The following is a 20,558-nucleotide window of genomic DNA, read 5'->3' as shown; positions in this document are numbered from 1 at the left end:
GGCTGATTTGCTTAAATAAGCTGCACATTATTCCGCGTCACAGAGGCCAAGTGAAGGCAGCTGGGACAAATCAGAGTGGGCTACTTGGTCTGGCCCCCCAGTGCTGGGAAATCCTTACCACTGCAGGAGAGCTTAGATTCTGAGTGTGTTGCATAATGATGTAGATGCCATTTGCAAGGGCTTCCATCCTCTTTCCTCCCTTTTCCCCTGCATCCCTTCCCTTCCCTCCCCTCCCCTCCTTGGCCTTATAGCCCAGTCTGACCAGCTCAGGATTCACACACACACACACACACACACTCCAGCCGGCAGAGATTAGTCTCGGTCAGCTGTTTATGAATGAAGAAGAGGTCCTTCCCCTGTGTCCTGGCCACACCCCTTCCCTTTGCAGCATTTTGAGAATGAGGTCGGGGCCAGGATCTAACCGCTTATATCTCAGAAATAGCAACACAGATCAAAGTTAATCTGAAGCTATTTGTTTTGGTGCCTCATTGAGATAATAGAGGGGGGAAAGCCAGGCTTGTTTATGTTTTTGTTTGTTTTTGTGGATGACTTTTACAAAGAATGAATGAGTGAGTGTGAGGGGAGCGTCTGGGGTGAGCCTGCTGGGGGGATTAGCCCCCGGAGAGATGGAGAGATGGTGATCGCCCACAGCAGACTGCAGTGCTGCCTTGGATTCAGCTGCAGCGTGGATTAGTTTTTGAGAAAAAATGGAAGAATTAAATAAGCCCCAGTGGTGTACTGCTTTACCACTTCCTCTCATAAGGATAGTTTGTCAGGTGCTGTGAAGCTGTGTCTTCCTTCTGCTGTTTGTCACTGTCGGTGTTTACTGTGCGGTCGGCTGCGTGTCCGGCAGCTCCATGGGGCTCTGCAGTGTTTCCAGCGAATGCCGTATATAGATTTCATTTCCGCTCCGCCACTTTGGTGCACACACACAGTACAGATATGTGTGTGTGGTCCTTTCTCTCTCTCTCTCTCTCTCTCTCTCTCTCTCTCTCTCTGTAACAGACACACACACACACACACACACACACACAGGGCGTGACCATGCCCAGTCATTACATAAGCTGGGATTCCTCTGTCTCCGCCAGCTGCTGCCAGAGGTATGGCAATATGCAGATACTCAGAGGAGACTGACACTTCTTTCCTTCCAAAGTCCCTTTAGGAGATAGCGTGTCTGAAAGGTCGTTGCTGCACCCTGGCACTGTGTCTAGCGGTGGTGTTGACTTTTGTTTTCAATCTTCGCATCTTTCTTATTTCTGAGCATCCATTTAGATGGCCTACTGGTCTCCACTGTGAAAGACTAAATAAACAAACCGGGATGGAGGGAGGGGGCAGAAGTGTCAGTGTCTGCCTCAGCGGCGACATATGGCTTGGATGGGCTTCCATGTGTCAGGTAGTCTTTGCAAGAGATGCCAGACTGTCTTCTAGATCAGCGGGGATTAATTCTGAGTGAAGAGTGTAAACATGAACAGGGATGCTTGTGTAGCTGGCTCTAATGTATTACCAGCTTTGGCTTTCCTCACCTAAACTGTTTCCAGAATACTTGAGAGGTGTTATAAGTATACACACACACACACACACACACACACACACACACAGCAGATATGTGATTTTCAAATTGATGGTTCTTGCCTGGAGACAGGCAGTAAATCAGGGTTTGCGTAGGCTTTCGGGCAGGAGTAGGGACCGACCGTTCTTGGGTGTCCCTGTGAGGGGTGTAACTGGGATTGATGAAAATGTTTGAAACTAGATGACAGTGAGGCTGTACCACTTGGTCAGTTACTCAAAGTCATTGAACTGTATGCTTAAAATAGGTGAATTTTATGGTATGTATCCATTGCCAAGTGGTATCTTGGCAAAGCTGTGAAAAATTGATATTCCCATATTTCAGTTCCTCTGGGCCCAGGGTGCATATAACATGACCCATTGTGTCACCTGAATGTTTGCCTGCCCTTCCCACTGGAGCGTGCTGACTTCAGTTGCGGAGAAGCTGGATCCTGTTGAGGACAGGGCAGGATGAGAGCCATAGATCCAAGAGTCTGCCCTGACCCCTGTTGGCCGGCACTGAGGTTGCTGCCTGCTGCAAGGGGCGAAGGCCACATCAGGGCGTCCGGTGGGGGACTCCAGGGACTGAGATTCCCAAGGGGGCCCCAGAAAGCAGTCGGAACCCTGCTTCCCAGCTGCTGCCACGTGTGTCCAAAAAAACCCCAAACAGAAATACGAAGCTTCCCGGTGTCGGCTCTTAAGTGATGACATTTTCCTCTTCTTTTGCAGGTTGTCTTAGTCTTTGCTCTGAGCATTGGTGCACTTGTAATATACTTCATAGATTCGTCAAAGTGAGTATTCAAATACGTTGTCTTGCCCTCTTTGCTAAAACAATCATGAGCCTCTGCATTGATCAAGGGATTTACTTTAACACCGAAATTTGGAAGGCTGTCCGTGGAAGGCAGGGCGACTCTGGGCTGGTCTTCTGATTGGGCAAACAAGCTCTCACGAAGAAGGTTACTTTGACACTGCTGGCGCAAGAGGGAGGGAGTGGTATCTGAGGTTAAGCCTTTTTGCTGGGTATTATTTATTTTCAAATAGCTATTTCCTGTTGAAGTATTTGCACGAACAGCGTCGAGAGACTAAGAGGGCTCTGGTATCAGTATTCAGCCATCAGGAGGGTTGCACATATCCAGCCACCGAGGGTCTGAGCCATTCTTGCTAGGGGTGGAAAGGGCCTCTTCTCATGAGGGATTCCTGATGCTGTCATCTTACTGGAGGTCAGATGAGGAAGTGTGGTTCTGTCCTTTGCTGCTATCAAGCAGAATATTCTGTGGGAGCATTGCTTGTTAGTGCTTCTTGACTTGTGAAGGTGACGGATGGGATGGAGGAGTTCATGATGACTCCCAGAGGTGTAGGCCCATGGCCATCTAGCATTTCCCAGAGCGGACATTCACACGGACCCCTGGGGTGCCAGTTGAATGAACTAGTACCCTAGGGTGGGCCTGCGGTGGGGTCTTGTGACAGAGTTTAATACTTTATCAGAGGCAAAAGAGGTCACGGAGCAGAGCTGCTAGGTGGCGGCCAGCTCTGCCCTGCTTCCTGCAGGTATCACCCTGGGGTACCTCATCTGTTCCAACTGTTCTGTTGCAAGCTTGAGGCTGACAGCATCTGGGAAGCTGGAGCTGAGCTGGTCTAATGCGCCTTTCTGTGTGACCTGAACTTGAACTCTTGGCCAGCATTGTCCACTGTTAGAGTGGTTTCACCTCTTTGAACTCTATCCATGGTATGGCTGCCTACTGGAGTTTGACTCCAGGAACCTGCTTTGTGTCCTTGTTGGCGTACACCCCGGTGTGCCTGAATTCTGAGCTATGTGCTCTTTTTCTGTGGCTCAGGATGGTAGTCATTTCATGCACGCCTAAATTCTGAATTTCTCAGCGGCATCTGGTCACCAGCCAAAGGATTTTGTGCAGTGCTGAGGGTGCTGAGGCCAAAATGCCATGTCAGGGAAAATAAAGAAAGCATCCCTTGAATCACTCGCCTCTGGGAATCAGCCAAGTCTGAGAATCTCAGAGGTCCTTCAGCCCGTCCCCATGCATAAGGCTGGACTGCTCTCCCCTGCCTCAGGGAGAGGGTCCTTTCAAAATCCTCCGGAAGACAAGATTCTACATGCGCCCTCCATCAGCTCTTCCCAGCCAAGAAAGAGAAGAGCTGTTTAAGTCTGGAAAACTCCCAACTGGTATGGCATGGAAGGTAAGCCTCTTTTAAATATCTCATCTTAATGATTCTGGACCATATTTGAATTGAATCAAAGATCTTCTAAAGCCCTCGTCTTCTTTCCTCATTCTCTTCCCAGGAGTGGCATGTTCTCACATGCCAGGGGGTGCAGACCCTGTCTGCTTCCTGGCATGCCAGGCTCAGCAAATGGGTTTGGGCATGTCGTGTGTCTGCCCCGGACAGAGCAAACCCTTACACGGAGGTGAGTATGGCGATCGGTTCGGAGAGATGCCTCGCTGCCTTCTTTCCCTTCCCCACCCTTTCAGCTCCTCTGTATTTCCCAGAAATAAAATGCTCTTGTTAGACGGATTTGAATTGTGTCCTTTTTTACAGTGTCTACTGAGAGGCAGTCTTTGGTTCAGTAGATTCTGGTGTTCTCGGCTCCATGTGAGAGTTTGGAAAGGAATGGATTTCCCCAAGGCCAAGAGCCCCTTCCCTGGATACGCTGAAGCACCCCGGTGTCCTTGGGATTTCGTTCTGATTTTGCCAAGTCTTGGGAAAGCCAGCCTCAGGAGCCCTGTCTGGCTCTGGCTTCTTTTACGAACTTGGAAAGAGTGTATTCCAAAGATGGACATTCAGTCCTATTTTCTTCTTTTTTTCAGCAAAAATACCAATAATCTTAGAACCAAACCTGTGTCTCTTCTCCCTGAGGACTGTCCTAGCCTCAGTCTTTCTTCTCTGCGACTGATCTGTGTGGTTGGGCAAAGCGAGCCCTGGTTTATAAGAAGACCTTATGTTTATTTATGTTAGCCATTCTACTTTCCATTTGCATTGCTGTGTTTGGTTATAGCCATCTCCCAAGGTTCTGTCCTCTGGGTGACCTGATCAGCAGAGCCAATACCAAGGAGCCTTCCATCTTTCTGGGGAGTCTCCGCGAAGCGTGCGCACATTAAGTAAGGGGAAGAAGTAGAATTTGTGAACTAACCTGTATGGCAAGTCCATAGATTCCCGGGAATAAAACAACAACAACAACGAAACAAACCTATGAGACATTGTAATCAAGCAGAGTAGATAAGAGAAAATGAAATTCTAGCCACACAGAATATGCAAACGGAAAATGTCTAAGAAAGCTGAATGTCGATTCTTAAAATCCATTTTTCCATTCAAAACTCTCATCGATTAGACACACTTGTAGTTTGGCTGGCCATCTGGGCGTCTTGGAAAGAGAGCTTTAAACTTCCCTTGGGAACTTACACGATATTATCACCTTCAAAAAACCTAGTCTTCTTCAGATCAATTTTTGTTAGCATTTATGCCCTTCACATATATCAGTCAAATAAATAAGTCTACAGGCTTTCCCTTTGCATGAGCCTAATTGGGTAGACACCATTGTGAGGTGGCTTGTGTCAGTGAATTTTAATCACAGCTGGCCTCCCCCACAGTGGTGGGGAACGCTCCAGCAGCACAAGTTTAAGGTGTGAAGTCTCTCTGCACCCAGCCCCTTGAAGAGCGAGAAAAAGGCTGATTAATATAGGAAAGAGGCTCTGGGGGGCTGCCCTGCTGGCTCAGCGTCAGGCAGGTCTATCTGGTTGTGCTAATGGGCTGGTAGTCTGGCTGGTTCGTGATTCCCCTTCCGTGTGGCAGCAGGTGGGGAAGGCAGCTCAGTTAAATGTCATCCTTGGTGGCTATGTGATCTTGTTAACCTTTCCAAGCTTATTGTACTCTGAAGAGGCAGTGGGTAAGTCATTTCCAAAGACCGCTTCGCCTACGCATCTTTCCTTTCCTGTTGCTGGGCCGGGATAGTTCCCTGAGCAGTCCTTTTTCATTCAAGGATTCGAGGGGCCCTTCCTTGGGTCTTAATTTTCCTAGAGGGATCGCCCCAGAAGAATCACTCTTGCAGCTTCAAGTGATTGCTGTCTAGCTAGGACAGATTGTGCTCAGAGCTCCTGGAGTTGAAAGCCAAAGAGAATTACATTAAACTGTGTTAAAATTACGCTTCATCATCCCAGTGGTAGACTCTCTAGAGACACCCAAGCAGGGGGGAGTTGTTCCACCAACTCTTGGATAGACACAAGTGTCAGTTCCTTACAGACACAGAGAAGCGTTAAGCCCTCCAAACACAGTAATCCCATCCCTCAAAAGATATTAAATTAAGCCACACAAGGCAGACACTGCCCCAAAGAACGGTTTCTTTTTTCATTTCTTTTTAAAGGTGTTCTGCCCAATTTAAGGCCTGCGCTGCTCCAGCTCCTAATTCTGATGTCTCTTGATCTCTACGCTGACCCTTTCCTCCCACATGCTCTGATACTCTGTGAAGCAAAGATTTTTTAAAAATTGTACAACCGAGTCAAAAGTGCCCCAGACACCCTCTGGGTGATAATGTCACCATTGCTGGTCCCATCCCTGTCTGTTTCCTCTCTTTGACATAGGAACAGTAATTCTTCTCTAATAGATAAGGAAAAAAAAAAAAAGACCCAACGATGTCAGTGTGAGTGCAGAATTCATGGGTTGCATAACGCATCAGTTCCTGCTGCTTCTAGAATTTCAAGAGAAAGTTGGAAGAGACAGAGGCTTCAGGCCCTGGGTATTTGCATTTTTTTCCAGGGGCATCCTTGGAAAGGATGACTCACCTGTGGGGAGATATTTATTCCTTTGATTCATGTTTAAACTCAGCTACTTCTCATGCTACAGTTCTGTGGATTATGAATATTTAATACTGCGTAGACCGAAAATGAAGGTCAAGTCCTGCTTGCTGGTGACTTCAGTGCAGGCTCATGTCTCTGCAAGGCAAGCTACCTCCTGTTAGCCGAGTAAAGCTGAAAGGTTATACATTGTTAAATTTTTCCTTAATGACTTTGTCTGCTCCAAAATTGCTGGCACACAGTGGGAGCGCCTGCTGGTTTCACCAGTCTTTGCTCTTGGCTTCTCATATCAGCGATGCTGTTTTGGGGATATGGACATTAGAAGGAGGAGGGAAGAACAGTGCAAATTTTGGAGAGCATCTCATCCAAGGGCTGGATTCCAGGCTAATGGCAGTGTTATGATGTGAAAATGTTCCTCCCCAGGTCTCCAACATTCATATAACATGTTACGTGTGTATTCATCGGCTCATTCATCTTGGAGTCATTCGCTCATTTGAGACCTCTTCAGTGCACTACCACTGAAGATGCTCCACACGGTAAAATTGCTTAGGGTTAGGTATGGCTAAGGAAGATTATCTTTAAGATTGGAATAGAAATTGACAGGTTGTTTTCATCCTCTCCGAAAATAAAACTGGTACCGTTGATAGGATGGGGATACCCAGAGCCTTTGCAGAACTGGCCAGCCCCCTGCAGTCTTACCCACTGAGTGTTCTCATAGGAGGGGCTCTAGTCGTCCAGCCTGGAAGTTGTCCTCAGAAAGGCCGGGAGAACTGACATTCCCTGATCATAGACTGTGCGAGGTATGGTGCTAAGCATTACGGTACACACCACACATGACCTCACTGAATTCTCCCAACGATCTGATCGGGTGGGTGTGACTACTCTTCCTGCTGGGCAGGTGAGGAGGCTGAAGATGCAGCATTTTTTTCAGCCCACAGAGCTCATCTGTCATGGGGTCTGGATTTGACCCCAGCATGTCTAAAGGCATCTCTCTTCCAGGTCTCAAAGTATGATTCCAGACTTTGGAAGTGAGTCTGTGCCTTGAGTCAGGAGTTGTAAGAACAAGGAGTAGCTTAGCCTCTGTACCTGACTCATCTGTCCTGTTTTCTCTTTTGTTCTCCATCTTTCCAATTTCTACCTTTGGAGTCACCAAGTCTGCAAGTCAGCAGTGCCTACAGGGGTCTTAGCAAGCTTCCTTCCTAGGACACGAGACATGTGGGACATGTCTGTGGGATGTGTTCTGTCTGGTGTCTGTTTAGGTCTGGATTCATTTCTTCCTAAATTATGGCTTAATGAGACTCTCTTCTCTTTTCTCTCAGTGGGGAGGCAGCACTGGGTGATGGAATAGGGTCGAGTTAGCACAGAACAAGGAAAGATGATTGTTTCTCAAGGGCTTCTCTCATTTACGGGATTCTTTCCCAGTAGAAAGACCTTCCGCTTCCTCCCAAGGTACTGACCTTGTCCTCTGTGCCTGTCATTTTAGCACACAAAAACAGGTAATGAGAGAGGCCCTGTTTCTCCATTAGACAGGTTCTTTTATCTCTCTAGAGAGTTGCAGGATTTCATTAACTGTTGTAGTTTTGCATTGTGTTCCTAGAAAGTTAGTACCATCAAAGCAATGCACCCAAGGAGAATTTGTTCCAAGAGATGTTTCTGTGGAGATCTTTTCAGTACCGTCGGATACCCGATCTCCTCCTCCAGCCGGTCTTGTTCTTACTGGCCGTCGCACAGGTGTTGACCCAGTGCCTCTGTGTGCCAGCTTTGTAGCGGACACCTGGCAGAGCTGCGAGGGCCGAGTCGTCACCTTCCCGACAGCACAATGTCAACTGTAAATCACTACAAAGGCTGTTCTCACTTTCCCCATGAGCACGTCCCCCCACCCTCCACAGGAAGCACAGCTGGAGAGCCCACGGCATAGGCAAGAAAGCTCTCCACCTCACTCTGTCCCCAGCTCCTTTAGGGAACTTGACATTTCTAGGTGCTGTGCTGAGAAACTCCCTGCTGTTCTCTGCCTTGAGGTCCTGGTTGAGGAGTCCTGGTGTGCATTTAACCTTTGTTGAGGAAGTTAACACAAGTCCCTGTGTGTGCAAAGCATCTCCCTGTTCTTTTTCTTTTTTCTTCCTTTTTTACATACTCCCCCCAATTTTCTCTGTCCCTCACTGACATTTTTATTGCCAGGCTTTGGTTTGGAAAATTATGGGTAGGGAAAGTTCAAGGGCAGGATGTTCAGAACAGCACTGCACATCTGTGAAGGGAGCACAACAGGAGAGCCTGCAGCTGTTGAAAGAATGGAGCGTCAGATGGTGGAGGAGCTGGGCCCTGGGAGGGGTGGGGAAAGGGGAGGCCCCCTCAGGGCAAAGGGTCTGTAAATATCTCCCAATGGGAAGTCCTTGTTTTCTGGCAGAATTTAACCTTTAATGGCAACACCAGATTCTCTGACACGGGTGCAACCCCAGCTCAGCTGTGTGCTACCTCTTCTGGCTTTCCAAAATGCCATTTTATTTTTATTTTTTTTTAAATCAGGTGAGCACAAACCTAGTAGAGGAGACAGGTAGAGGATATGGAGGATATGCCCGGAGGGTAGCTTCTCTTTGTTCTTTCCCCTTCCCTCTGGGTGAGGTGGTCTCAGCTGCATGCCTCATTTCTCACTGCACAGGTGATACAGAGCTACCACTTGTGACCGTGTCCAGAAGCATCCGGGACCTGCTCCTCTTTAACATTTCCTTGGAAAAACTCAGGGACTATGTTAGGAGTGGGAGGGAAGACAGAGCTAGACCTTCCAGATTTGCTGCAAAAGATAACCTGAGAGAATGACATGTCCGAGCTTGAAGAGACTTCAGAGTCCTCTTGGTGCCTCTGTTCCCTGGGCCTCATCACCCTCAGTGACCTGCTCAAGGACACCCAGCTGGCCAGGGGCAGACCTAGAGCCAGCACAGATCTCTCCAGTTCAGGCCCGTTTCTCCCTGATCCCTTGGGTTCATTCTACCAAATATAAAGTGAACAAAGATGTGATGGCGAATATTACACATGGAATAGCAAAACAAATAGTGATTTTTACGCCCATTTTGAAGTCTCAGGCTGTCATCATGAGGGCAAATTTAGGGCCATGGAACAGAACAAAGATAATGCCAGGTGAGCACTTGGGATTCATTTGCTTCATCCCCCTGGGCAAGAGGCTCTGAAATTCCTTGATTTATGATCCTTTTTTTTTTTTCCCTTCTGTACTATTTCAGAGGGGAGGTAAGAGCTCAGCTGTGTTGTGGAAGGTTAGCAAGGCTGAGTGCTTTGGTTTGGCTTGTTTGGAATTTTTTTTTTTCCTGGAATTTGTTATGCATGACTTTTGAGGACATTTTGCCCAATGGCTCGTTTGTTTCCCTGTGAAAACACTATCTGATAACTGTGTCTATAAATCCATATTTACTCTCCTCTCCAAAATTAGAATGAATTATTTCTTCAACTCTCACCACCGTCCAGAATTTCAGAAGAAAACTTTGGATTATCTGACACTGTTTCAGCCCACTTGGCTCTTGTAACAGAAGGACTGTTTTAGGGAAAATGAAGAAAATGCATTCCTTTGAAGATTCAGTTAGTTGTTTATGTCTTCTGCTGTGAGCGTGTGTTTATAACGCTCCAGGGCTGGATTTTCTCCCTGAGGCACAGCCCTGGTCCTCTACCTAAGGTCATGGTCAGATGTGCCTTCAGGACCGCCAAGGGATCAGGGTGGGAGCCATCTGGAGAGAAGGGTTAGCACTCAGAACGGTTTAGTCCAAACCCAAGGACAAAGCTAATGCTTATACCACTGCCATGCTTGTGCTGAGGTTTGGTACTGTCTGTTACAACTTTATGATAGGTCTTACGGGCTGCAGATGAGAATGGGGATGTGACTTCTGTCTCTGTTTTTATTCCCCCTGTTCTTCTTCCTGATGCCCTGACAAATGGTAGCGTTGGGGACACTCTGGTCAATGACGAGTCATTTGTGGCTTAAAAATGGAATTTCTTGCAGCAAAGATGCCCTTGGGACTTTCTGATGCACATGTCACTATTCATAGAATTTGGGAGAAAGGAGTGTATGTGTGTCTGTGTGTGTGTATCTATAAGGGACAATACTGTCCCAACTCTAGATTGATGGGAAAACCTAGCATGGGAGGTCTAGCCACAAGTCTCATCATAAGAACAGAGATTACAGGAGAAACTTTAGATTTCTCTTGGTGCCACCATTCCCTGGGCCTCAGCACCCTCAGTGACCTGCTCAAGGACACCCAGCTGGCCAGGGGCGGATCTAGAGCTGCCTAGAGCTGAGAGCCATGAACCCATGCCCTTAAAGGTATCAGTCAGGTAAGAGATCCCTATTAAGTATGAACTGTGTGTAAGACATTTGCTAGGTATGGAGGAGTGAGAATACTATGCCTCAGTCTAGATCTTTTTCATTAGGACTTTTAAATTATATATATTTTTATAAGGGTCAGAAAGTCTAGCCATCATATAAGAGATAGAGGGTGAAAGGGCATAAATACAGGAAAAAGATAAAGATAGGAAAAATGAGGTGACAAAGCAAGAAAACAGTGAGATTTCACTGGGCAGTGTATCTTCACTCTCTAACATGAGCACTGCAGAGGGACTGAAAGTAGAGAAGCCGAGGAGACGGCTGGGTCTTGGGAATGGTTTGGCTCTCGGGAGGTTTTGTGTTGAGGAGGTAGAAAACTCCATCTCCTCTTGATTCTAGGAATCCACAGGGGGCGCCTCTCATTATGGCCTGTGCTATGTCCTCTGACTTTTATTTTCAGTGGGTGCAGAATCCAGCAAAGCCTTGCCTTGCCATGAGCCGCGGGGTTAAAGGATTGAGTGTTTCAAGGATTAGCATAACAGAACCAGATAAGCGAATCATCCCTCATGGCCATAAGACCTGTTCTCCAGTAGCACATGATGGAAATCTTTGGAAACGTCTCTCTGGAAATTTCCAGAAGTGACTGACCGGAAGACATCCACTCCACCTTTCTGAAACCAAGGTCAGGGTAGAGTATGCCATTCAGGGGCATTGTCTATGAACTTGCCAGGTTCTGAGCATCCCGGGATGTGGTGGGAGGAATGGTATGGCCGAGGGAGGGGGTGCTACTGACGAGATGGTCGAGGCACATTTGGAGACCAGGGTTTGCTTGGGCAGGGGGAGGGGGGGAGTGGGGGGTTGGGGTGGATCACATGATTCTCTTCATGGGTGTAGGTGCTTGTGCCTTCTTGGGTCCCTTTCTCTGTACAGAATATTGAAAATTACATTTTTTGACTGCATTCCTATAAAGATGAACATAATCCAGGCTGGATTTAGTATCATGTATTCATTATTATTATATTTATTTTTTCTTCTGATTTTAGAGAAATGAAAATTAAGGCATTATTATAGGTCACTAGAAGTCTGGTGGGTTGTAGGCACTGTGTCTGCTGTGCCTGATGGAAAGTTGGCTCTGGTTCCTCCTTTTCTGTCAGCCCTATCCATCTGGAAATTTTCACAGATAACAAAACAAGCCCAGAGACGGAGGCCTAATATCCTATCCCTCTCAGTGTCACCTAATTGTTTCAGATGAGGAAATTAAAAATAAACATTCCATTTCGAACCATGTCTTTTGACTCGGCTTTGGGAAATAGGAACTTTTAGCACCCCAGCCTTAAGCAAAAAATGTCACCTGTTGATAGGTCCAAATTTTTTTTTTTTTCTTCAGAAAACCCAATAATCTTCTGATGAGTTTTAGAGAAAAACATGTGCTTTGTCCATCCTTCTGTCTGAAAATGAACCTTGCCAGTTTAGGGGATCTGTTTGCTCAGACCACTACAGTGAAAAATACCATTCCCTCCAGCAAGGTTTGGTAGGCTCCAGGAGATGGGGGGGCAGGCAGATGTTAGGAAAGAGGGAGGATCTGGTGGGGACTGAGCTGCGGTGAGAGCTCAGTCCTCTATCCCAAGGTGGCTTCCCAACTCCAGCTGATTGTCCCCGAGCAGAACACAGGCTCGTGGGGCCTGATCTTTCTGCGTTTCAGAGAGAGGAGAGGAAACCAGGCTTTATGCGGAATCTCCAGTTTTAAAATACTGCCCACGGCTCCAGATCTTTGAAAGTACTCTGCAGGCCAAACAAAACACTTCTGCAGGCCAGATTTGGGCCTCCCGTCTTCAATCTTTATTCTAAACTGTCTCTCTTTCTGGTCTTGAATTAGCTCTGCTCTCTGAGTGCCAGAAAACCTTCTTAACTCTTGATTCTCCATTCCCTGGAAAGGGCCCCTTCCCTCTCTGAAATAAGGAGCCCATGGTCTCCAGGTGCTCTGGCTTGTTTCCATCTAACACACTTGCAAATGCTGCTTAGGTAAGTGTCCACTCCTCTCTAGGCAGATACTGTATGTCACAGCAATAAATCACCCACAACTTACTGTAAATCCCTAAAGCTACATATCACGAACTCAACGTCATCCCTGAAAATAACGTCGTTAGGACCTCATAAACATACACTCTGTTTGTTTAAGAACTGCAAGAGCTTTTTAAACATGGTTGCTAAGTCACAAGAGTGTATTTTCCAGGACATAAATGGAAGTGAACATAACCCCCTTAAATTGTCAGGTTCTTTATAAGAAAAGAGGCCCAAATCTATCTGGTCTGCTGGTGTATTAATGTGACCAAAGCAGAGATGATTATACTACACGTTTGTAGTTGATAAGTATTGGAGAGTATCTTCTGACTTACTTGTCTAAATGGACACATTATATGAAATTTGGTTAATTTCTAGCCTATGTGGGTATAGTTAAAGGGTGAGTTAACATAGATAAATCTTGGCTATATTTTTTATAAAGATTTTATTTATTTATCTCAGCAAGCTAGAGAGAGAGAGAGAGAGCGCATGAGAGCAGGGGAGAGGGGTGGGAGACATAGAAGCAAAAAGCAGACTCCCCGCTGAGCAGGGAGCCCATTGTGGGACTCCATCCCAGGACCCTGGGATCATGACTTGAACCAAAGGCAGATGCTTAACTGACTGAGCCACCCAGGGACCCCTTGGCTGTACTTTTTTATTAACCTTAAACTTTGCAATTTGCTTAGCATTCAGTTCAACATTTACTGATGAAATTCTAATGCTATGGCTCCTTCAAAAATGAAATCAGAAGCATTTCTGGATCTTTCTTCCTACATCTGGTCCCAAGTCTGAGCTACAGCTTCATCCCCCTCATCTTTCACTTTTTACATGGAAAACTTGCAGCTAATGTTAAGGTAGCATTGTTAGACTCTGATTATAAAGCTCAGATATTTTCAGAGCTACAAAAAAGATGGCCATTCCATTATGATATCCTGACTCCAGTAGAACTGCTTCATCAGTCTGGTTTCCAAATGGAAAATACTCATACTGCCTTTCACTTATCATGGTACTCTCAGGAAGAAAATGTAGGTAGGACTCCAGGGCCATTAGATGTTGGAATCTACTATAAGGCACTTGTCCTTCTTAAAGATATTCAGTCCATGTTCCTCTTTATGCCCAGAGAGCCCCTGTCTCTTCCTTTGAGAGCTGGTATTTTCATCTCTCTCTCTCTCTGCTCCCCCTACCTCCTGCCCAAAGATGAACCCATGGCCCAGTTTGAGACACAGTCGATCTTGATGCCTTGGAGGGAACTTCAGGGACTGTATATAAAGAACGATGAAGGTCATGGAGGTCGTGAGATGGCTCTAGCTGGCACATGCTTTTCCACTAGCATCAGGAGGAAGGGTGGGAAGTCCAGTAAGGATTTTGCCCTCTTCATAAAAGCATGAACAGGAAGGCTAAGGCAAGGTCTGTAGAGAGCGGCAGTGATAATGGAGGTGCGCTCCAGGTGGCCATGCTGCCTATCCGTGCCTTGGCGTGCAGTCTGTCGCCGGGTACTTGGTGAGGCTGGAGAGCAAATACAGATGGGGCATTCGGTGGTTGTGTGTCTGTACACTCATGTGCATATGAATGAATGAGTACGTTGGTCCCTACATCAAGTAAAATTAGAGAAGGCAATATGTGTGACTGCCTTGTGCCATGGTGATGGTTCTCCTGTGGGTCAAGCACCACTTCGGAAATTTGATGAATACTGTAGGAACTTCGCTTGCAAGGGACTCTAAAATTGGTCCATGGATCCCATGCTAAGAATTCTTGCTCTGCAGGGTGGGTTCATCTGCTCAAGCACTGCTGTTTCTTCTGCCGTGAAGACCACATGCCAGACAGAGGGCAGTCCTCATACCCAAAGATCCAACAGAGATCGGGAACCCTCTCTTCCTGGTCTATAAAACACGTCTAATCATGAGACTCTCCGTGGGGTGTTTTCTCTTCTTGAGCAGTCATACCCCTTCCCCCGCTGCATTTGAAATCTTGAAAATGGAGTTTGGGGTGCCCATACAGACACAAGCGGCTGCCACTTCTCCAGAAGGCTGTGTCTCTCACCTGTGGCTGCAGAGTCCCTGGGGAACGTCTGTGGGCTCATCCGACCCGTCTGCAGACCGTTGTGACAGAAAAACCAAAGAGCAGCTTCCAGAGAGAAGCCCCATCTCTCCCGAGTTCCCGGCTTCTTTCAGATTTCTTTCTGCCTGCACCTGTCTCCAAGCCAGCCAACTGTGACAGTTTAATTGGTGCGGGGTGGGGGGAAGAAGTCAGGAGTGACTGGTGTTCTGGAAGAAGGAGACTCCCCTGAAAGGAGTGAGGGGAACCATGACAGACAGGCCTGGCAGCTTCGGGGAGGGGCAGAAGGTCAGCGACCCTTGCTTGAAAAGGGTGTCGGCTGGAGGAAACGTCTGCCAGCTACTTCCACCCCGAGTTGCTTGGCCAGTTCTGTGCATTCATGTGTGTTGTTGCTGCCTTGTCCATGGGGGGACAAAGAGGTCACTGGAGGGCTCTGGCCTGGAATGAGAATGGATGGAAAGGAAGGCCAGTGCTGCCTACGAGCTAGGAGCAGAATCCGGACTCAGACATCCTCGGGCTTACCCTGCTCTACCACTTCATAGTCCTTGTCCTTGGGCAACCTACTTAGGCTTTCCAAACTGTAAGGCCTTTTTTGGTGTGAAACAGGTGAAAATGGTGACGAGGGACACGTACCTGGCAGCCGTGGGCGCACACCATCAGATCATGCCCCTAAAAGGCTCTGAGTGCCGTGCCCAGCGTGAACGCAGCCCCCCGAATTTAGATATTTCTGTTGTCCTTTTGAGGTTTGTTTTGAAGCTTTTAATCAGGTCTTTAGAGAGACAAGATGTAAACTCATTAAAATTAGGAAACAAAACAAGAATTTGCAAGGCAGTGATGTGGTTCATTATCGAGGTGGTGCGCGGGACCCGAGCTTCTTAAGGCTGCAGCTCTCGACTCATTAGCGGCTGGGGAAGGCTGTAGAGTGGGTCACAATGAGCACTTCTCAAGGATGAGATTGAATAGCCTTTGGTGAAAATACTGCTCCAGAAGGTCATTGTGATTGGGTGAAAATTTGTCTCAGTTCTATCCGTGGCACTGTGTATACCGTATAAAGGTATGTGTTTCTACGGGCTCTTGCCTTGAAATCTGTTTCTTACCATGGGTCTTGTGAAAATGTTGTGTGAGCTGTGTTAGCTTTGAGTCCAGAAGAGAGTGTGCTTTCCGAGCTGCAGTAAGGGTCCAGGCACGGGTGGAAATGAGATAATATGGAAGGAGAACATAGGATGAACAGTCCATAAGACCACCCTTCCCTTCCACTACCAACAGCATCAAGTTCCAAGAGCTCCCCAGACCACCCTCAGTTCTGATAATTCCCTACAAGGACCACAAAACTCATTAGAAGCTTTTATGCTCAAAGACAGTTTCCTTCAGGGAAAGGACACAGATTAAACTCAGCCAAGGGAAGAGGTACATAGGGCAGACCCAGCAAAGTGCCAGACCAGGACCTTCCGTTGTTCTCTCCCTGTGGAGTCATGGTGTTAACGTTGTTAACTCAGTTAACTCAGTGTTAACTTTTCCAGCATCCATATGTGACAACACAGAGAGAATATTGCCAGTGTGGGTAGCTCACCAAGCCAGATGGTCAGAGTTTTTTGGGGAGCTCCAACATACAAACCTGGGTGACTGTCCATAGCATAGACTGACCTCAGTCTCCAGTCTTTTTTGAAAGTTGACAAATAGCCATGTGACCCAAAGCCCCCACCGAATATTACATTGTTAGACTTTCTGGTGTGGTTAACCACTCCTCCCCACCCTGCCAATTGCTTTTTTACTTCCTGGCTGATGCGAGACACTCAGGCAAAGACTTTTAATCAGGCCTGACATCCAAAGACTTGGAGATTGCATTGCAGAGGCAGAGGGCCAAGGCCAGACTTCTCTCTGGCAAGGTTAATATTTTTCTACTAGAGGGAACTCTAGTAGTTCTACTAGTAGTTTCTAGTAGTTTCTCACTAGTAGTTTCTACTAGTGAGGGAACTCTGCTGCCTGAGGAGGGGGGTCTCTCCTGGAGAGGATTTGGGGTGGGTCCTTCAATCATATGCAAGAGTAGCAGAGGAGAGGGAAATGCTAATTCACAGAGTTTAGTGTTTGCAGTGTCTGGTAATGTCAGCGAAATCACTGTTGAAAATAGTGATTTATCCATTCCTGTGTACACCCAAGCTTAATAGCTGAGCAGGTGAGCCTGCAGTTGATAAAGTAAAGCTGCGCAAGGGGACAGGGAAAGGGCCACCTGGATGCATGGTCCCCATGTGAGTGAGCTTGCCCAGGGCACAGCAGGCTTTTGGGCTGAGCCCATTTGCTGCCATTTCTAGGTGACCAGGAGTCCTGTGCCCTATTTCTTTGCAGACCCCATGGATGGGCCTCCAGGGGCCTCCTGGCAGGTTTGGTAAGGAAAACATCTGCCTCCCTAATCCAGTTTAACTCTGCCCCCCCACCCCCCACCCCGCCTCGACCAACCCCGTAAGACTTGATGAGGTCAAAACCAGAAAACGCCAAGACCCCAAGCTGGGGATAAAATGCAGATCCGGCATGCATCAGGCCATGCTGCCCCCTTGCCACCTGACAAATGAGACCATCTCTAGCAAGGGACAGTTTGTAATTGTGCAATCAAATTAACTTGGATTTCAGCTTAATGAAGTGCTTAATGTCCTGAATGAGGCCGAGTCCTAATATTTGGAGAAGCAAGCCTGACCCCAGGAAAAGAAAGAACAGACTTTAGTTGATAGCTCCTAGTATTAATTGTGCTTGCAAAGTCAACCTTTTTAGAAATTCATCCTTTCATGCAGGCAATCTGTTAGCACCCAGTTCTGCTAGCTATAGTTTTGCTAAGGGGTTTTCCTGCTGTCGCGCGTAAACAGGACAGCGGAAAGAACATTTTACTGGAAATCTCTGCTGAACTCCATGTCCCAGGGCATATTTCTTGACTTCACAGGATCTCAGCTTTCTCATTTGAACAATAAAAAAATCTTTCTCTTTTTCTCTGAAGTACCCCCCCCCTCTTTTTTTCCCCTAGAAGTGTTTTGTTGCAGTTAAAAACGGATAGTCTGGAGGCAGGTAGACCTGGTTGCAAAATCTGATGCTGTCAGTTACTAGCTGTGTTCCCTTGGGAAGAAATTAACCTCTCTGAGACTTACTATCCACAGCTGCCAATGTGGATCATAATAATTTCTGCTTCTTAGTACCGAGAACAGTAAATGAATACTCCATATAAAGCATCTAGTACAGGACATAGACTATATTGGCATTTATTAAACCTGATGTTATGATGGTGAAATTATTTTCACTGTGAATTATACCTCACTAACTTGGTACCAGTCGTTTTGATTTTTATTAAGCCAATGGTTTAGCTCTTGTTTAGAAAATGTCTCATGATTTGGTAATTAACTCAATAAATATTTGTTGAAAGGTTGTTACGTGCCAGGCACTATCTTAAGCACTAGGCACTTGCCAACAGTAGTGGCAGAGGAAGAAAGATAATAAACATATCGACAAATGAATACATAAGATAATTTCAGTTGATGATGAGTGCTGGGAAGAAAATAAAACTGGTAATGGGAAAAGCAGGGTCTCTTAACATTTTTGTGCTGAGGACTTCTTTGTCAGTCCAGTGGAGTGTGTTACTCTCTTTTGAGAATATTTATAAATGCATAATATAAAAGCAATGGATGATAAGAAAACCAGTTACATGAAGATACAGTTATTAGAATATAAAAATCAAACTCACGATAGAGTATACGTGCTTCTCTCTTTGTACATTCTTATCAAAATCAAGTGCAACAGTTCTAAGAATGCCCCTTTAATTTTAAAGTAGGATTAATGTAAATGATATTTTGAGGCATCAGCATCAATTGTAATCTTACATATAAATACCCGAGATTTTTATTGCTAACCAAGTCAGAAGTGTCACTGATATACTATCTTAAATTATTGCCTGCATTTATAATTAAATAGCAGCCCAAATTTGAGATAGAGGTTAAGGTCATGGAATCCCTGAATATTATGCAAGGGCCTCCTGGTAATCTGTGCTACTGGGTAAAAGCCCTTGGAGTAGAGAGTGACTTGTACTGGAGGTTGAGCTGTTTTACTGAGATGAATAATGTCACTTATACTTTTAAAAAGCCATAGTGGACATATAGATTAATGGAATGGGATTGAAAGTACAGATATAAACCCATACATCTATGGCTGACTGTTTTTGATAAGGGTGCCAGGATCATTCAATGGGGAAAGAGTAGCATTTTCAAAAGACAGTGTTGGGATGACAACCGGATGAGCCGCATGCAAAATAATGAAGTTAGACCCCCACCACACAGCATATGCAAAATTCACTCAAAATGGGTCAAAAGCTTAATGTAAGAGCAGAAACTATTAAACTTTAAGGAGAAAACATAGGGGTAAACTTTTGTGACACTGGATTTGGCAATTAGTTCTTAGATATGATACCAAAAGCCTAAGCAACAAAAGAAAAAAAAAAAACCCACAAATTAGACCTCATCAAAGTCGAAAACTTTGGGTTTCCAAGGACACTACTAAGAATTGAAAAGACAGCCTACAGAATGAGAGAAAATATTTATTTATGTATCATATATCTCACAAGAAACTTGTATGTGGAATATATATTAAAAAAACTTTTAAACGCAGTAATAAAAATACAACCCAATTTAAAAAATGAGCAAAGGTTGGATATTCATCAACACAGTCATCATTAGGAAAGTATAAATTAAAAGCAGAATGAAATACCACCTCACACTCGCTCCTATGGCTATCCTCAAGAAGGCAGCTCATAACACGTGTTGGGAAGTGTGAGAAAGTCCACCAATTCAACCCTGTGCTTTGCTGGTGGGAATGTAAACTGGTGCAGTAGCTTTGGAAGACAACCTGACAATTCTTCAAAAAGTTCATCATAGAGTTCCCAAAACACACAGCTATTCCACTTCTTGAACTGTACCCAAGACTCATGAAAACCTGGACACACATGCTCATGGCATCATTAATCCTAACAGCCAAGAAATGGCAACAACCTTAGGTTGTCAGTGGACAACACATCAAGAGCATGTGGTTTAACCATGTGATGAAATCTTATTTGGCCTTAAAAAGGAACCACGTCCTGATACATGCTGCACCATGGATGAACCGTGAAAATGTTATGCTGAGTGAAAGAAGCCAGTCATAAAAGACTACATATTGTATGGTTACATTTATATGAACTGTCCGGAACTGGCAATACAGAGGGACAGAGAATAGAGGAGTGCTTGCTTCAGCTTTCACGAGTGCGAAGATGGAGGATGGGTGGCTAAAAGGTACAGGCTTTCTTCCTAAGGTGACCAGAATATTCTCAAGTTTCCTTTGGTGATGGCCACACAACGTTGCGAATATACCAAATACCATTGAATCGGATCGTTCAGGGAGGCGAATTGCATGGTGGATGAATCATAGGTCAAGAAAGCTGTTGCCCACAGAAGAAGTCATTCCGATGTGATGTGGAGAACCGGGTATGGGGCACAGGATTAAAGGAAGGAAGCATTTCATTAGTCCTGTTTGAGAGCATGATGCCTTGGGCTGGGAGGGAGGCCGTAGAGGGGGTGCGTGCACCCTGGAGGTATCAGAGACAGACAGAGCCGTTCAGTTGAAAAGGGAAAAAGATGAAGAGTGACTTCTAGGTTTTGACTTAATAACTGGTATTTTTCCTCCTAGAAGACTTGAGGTTTAGTTACAAGCTACAGAAATGTTGAGAGGATACCTCAAGCCTACAAACTCTTTGGAGAGCCGTGCCATCA

General features: G+C 45.9%; 1 protein-coding gene across 23 annotated transcripts in view; it reads left to right on the top strand.

Annotated features, from left to right (window-relative positions):
- Window positions 1-20,558, top strand: part of KCNMA1 (potassium calcium-activated channel subfamily M alpha 1) — a 730,059-nt gene that overhangs the window by 359,914 nt on the left and 349,587 nt on the right. For all 23 annotated transcript variants that reach the window (XM_044239898.1, XM_044239897.1, XM_044239893.1 and 20 more), the window contains exon 3: window positions 2,275-2,336. In XM_044239898.1, coding sequence (XP_044095833.1) covers window positions 2,275-2,336 — 62 coding nt within the window. The remainder of the gene's footprint in view (window positions 1-2,274; window positions 2,337-20,558) is intronic.

Source organism: Neovison vison, chromosome 2 (assembly GCF_020171115.1).
Source record: "Neovison vison isolate M4711 chromosome 2, ASM_NN_V1, whole genome shotgun sequence".
In the NCBI taxonomy this organism is placed as follows: Eukaryota; Metazoa; Chordata; class Mammalia; order Carnivora; family Mustelidae; genus Neogale; species Neogale vison.
This window is presented reverse-complemented; position numbering and strand designations above follow the sequence as displayed.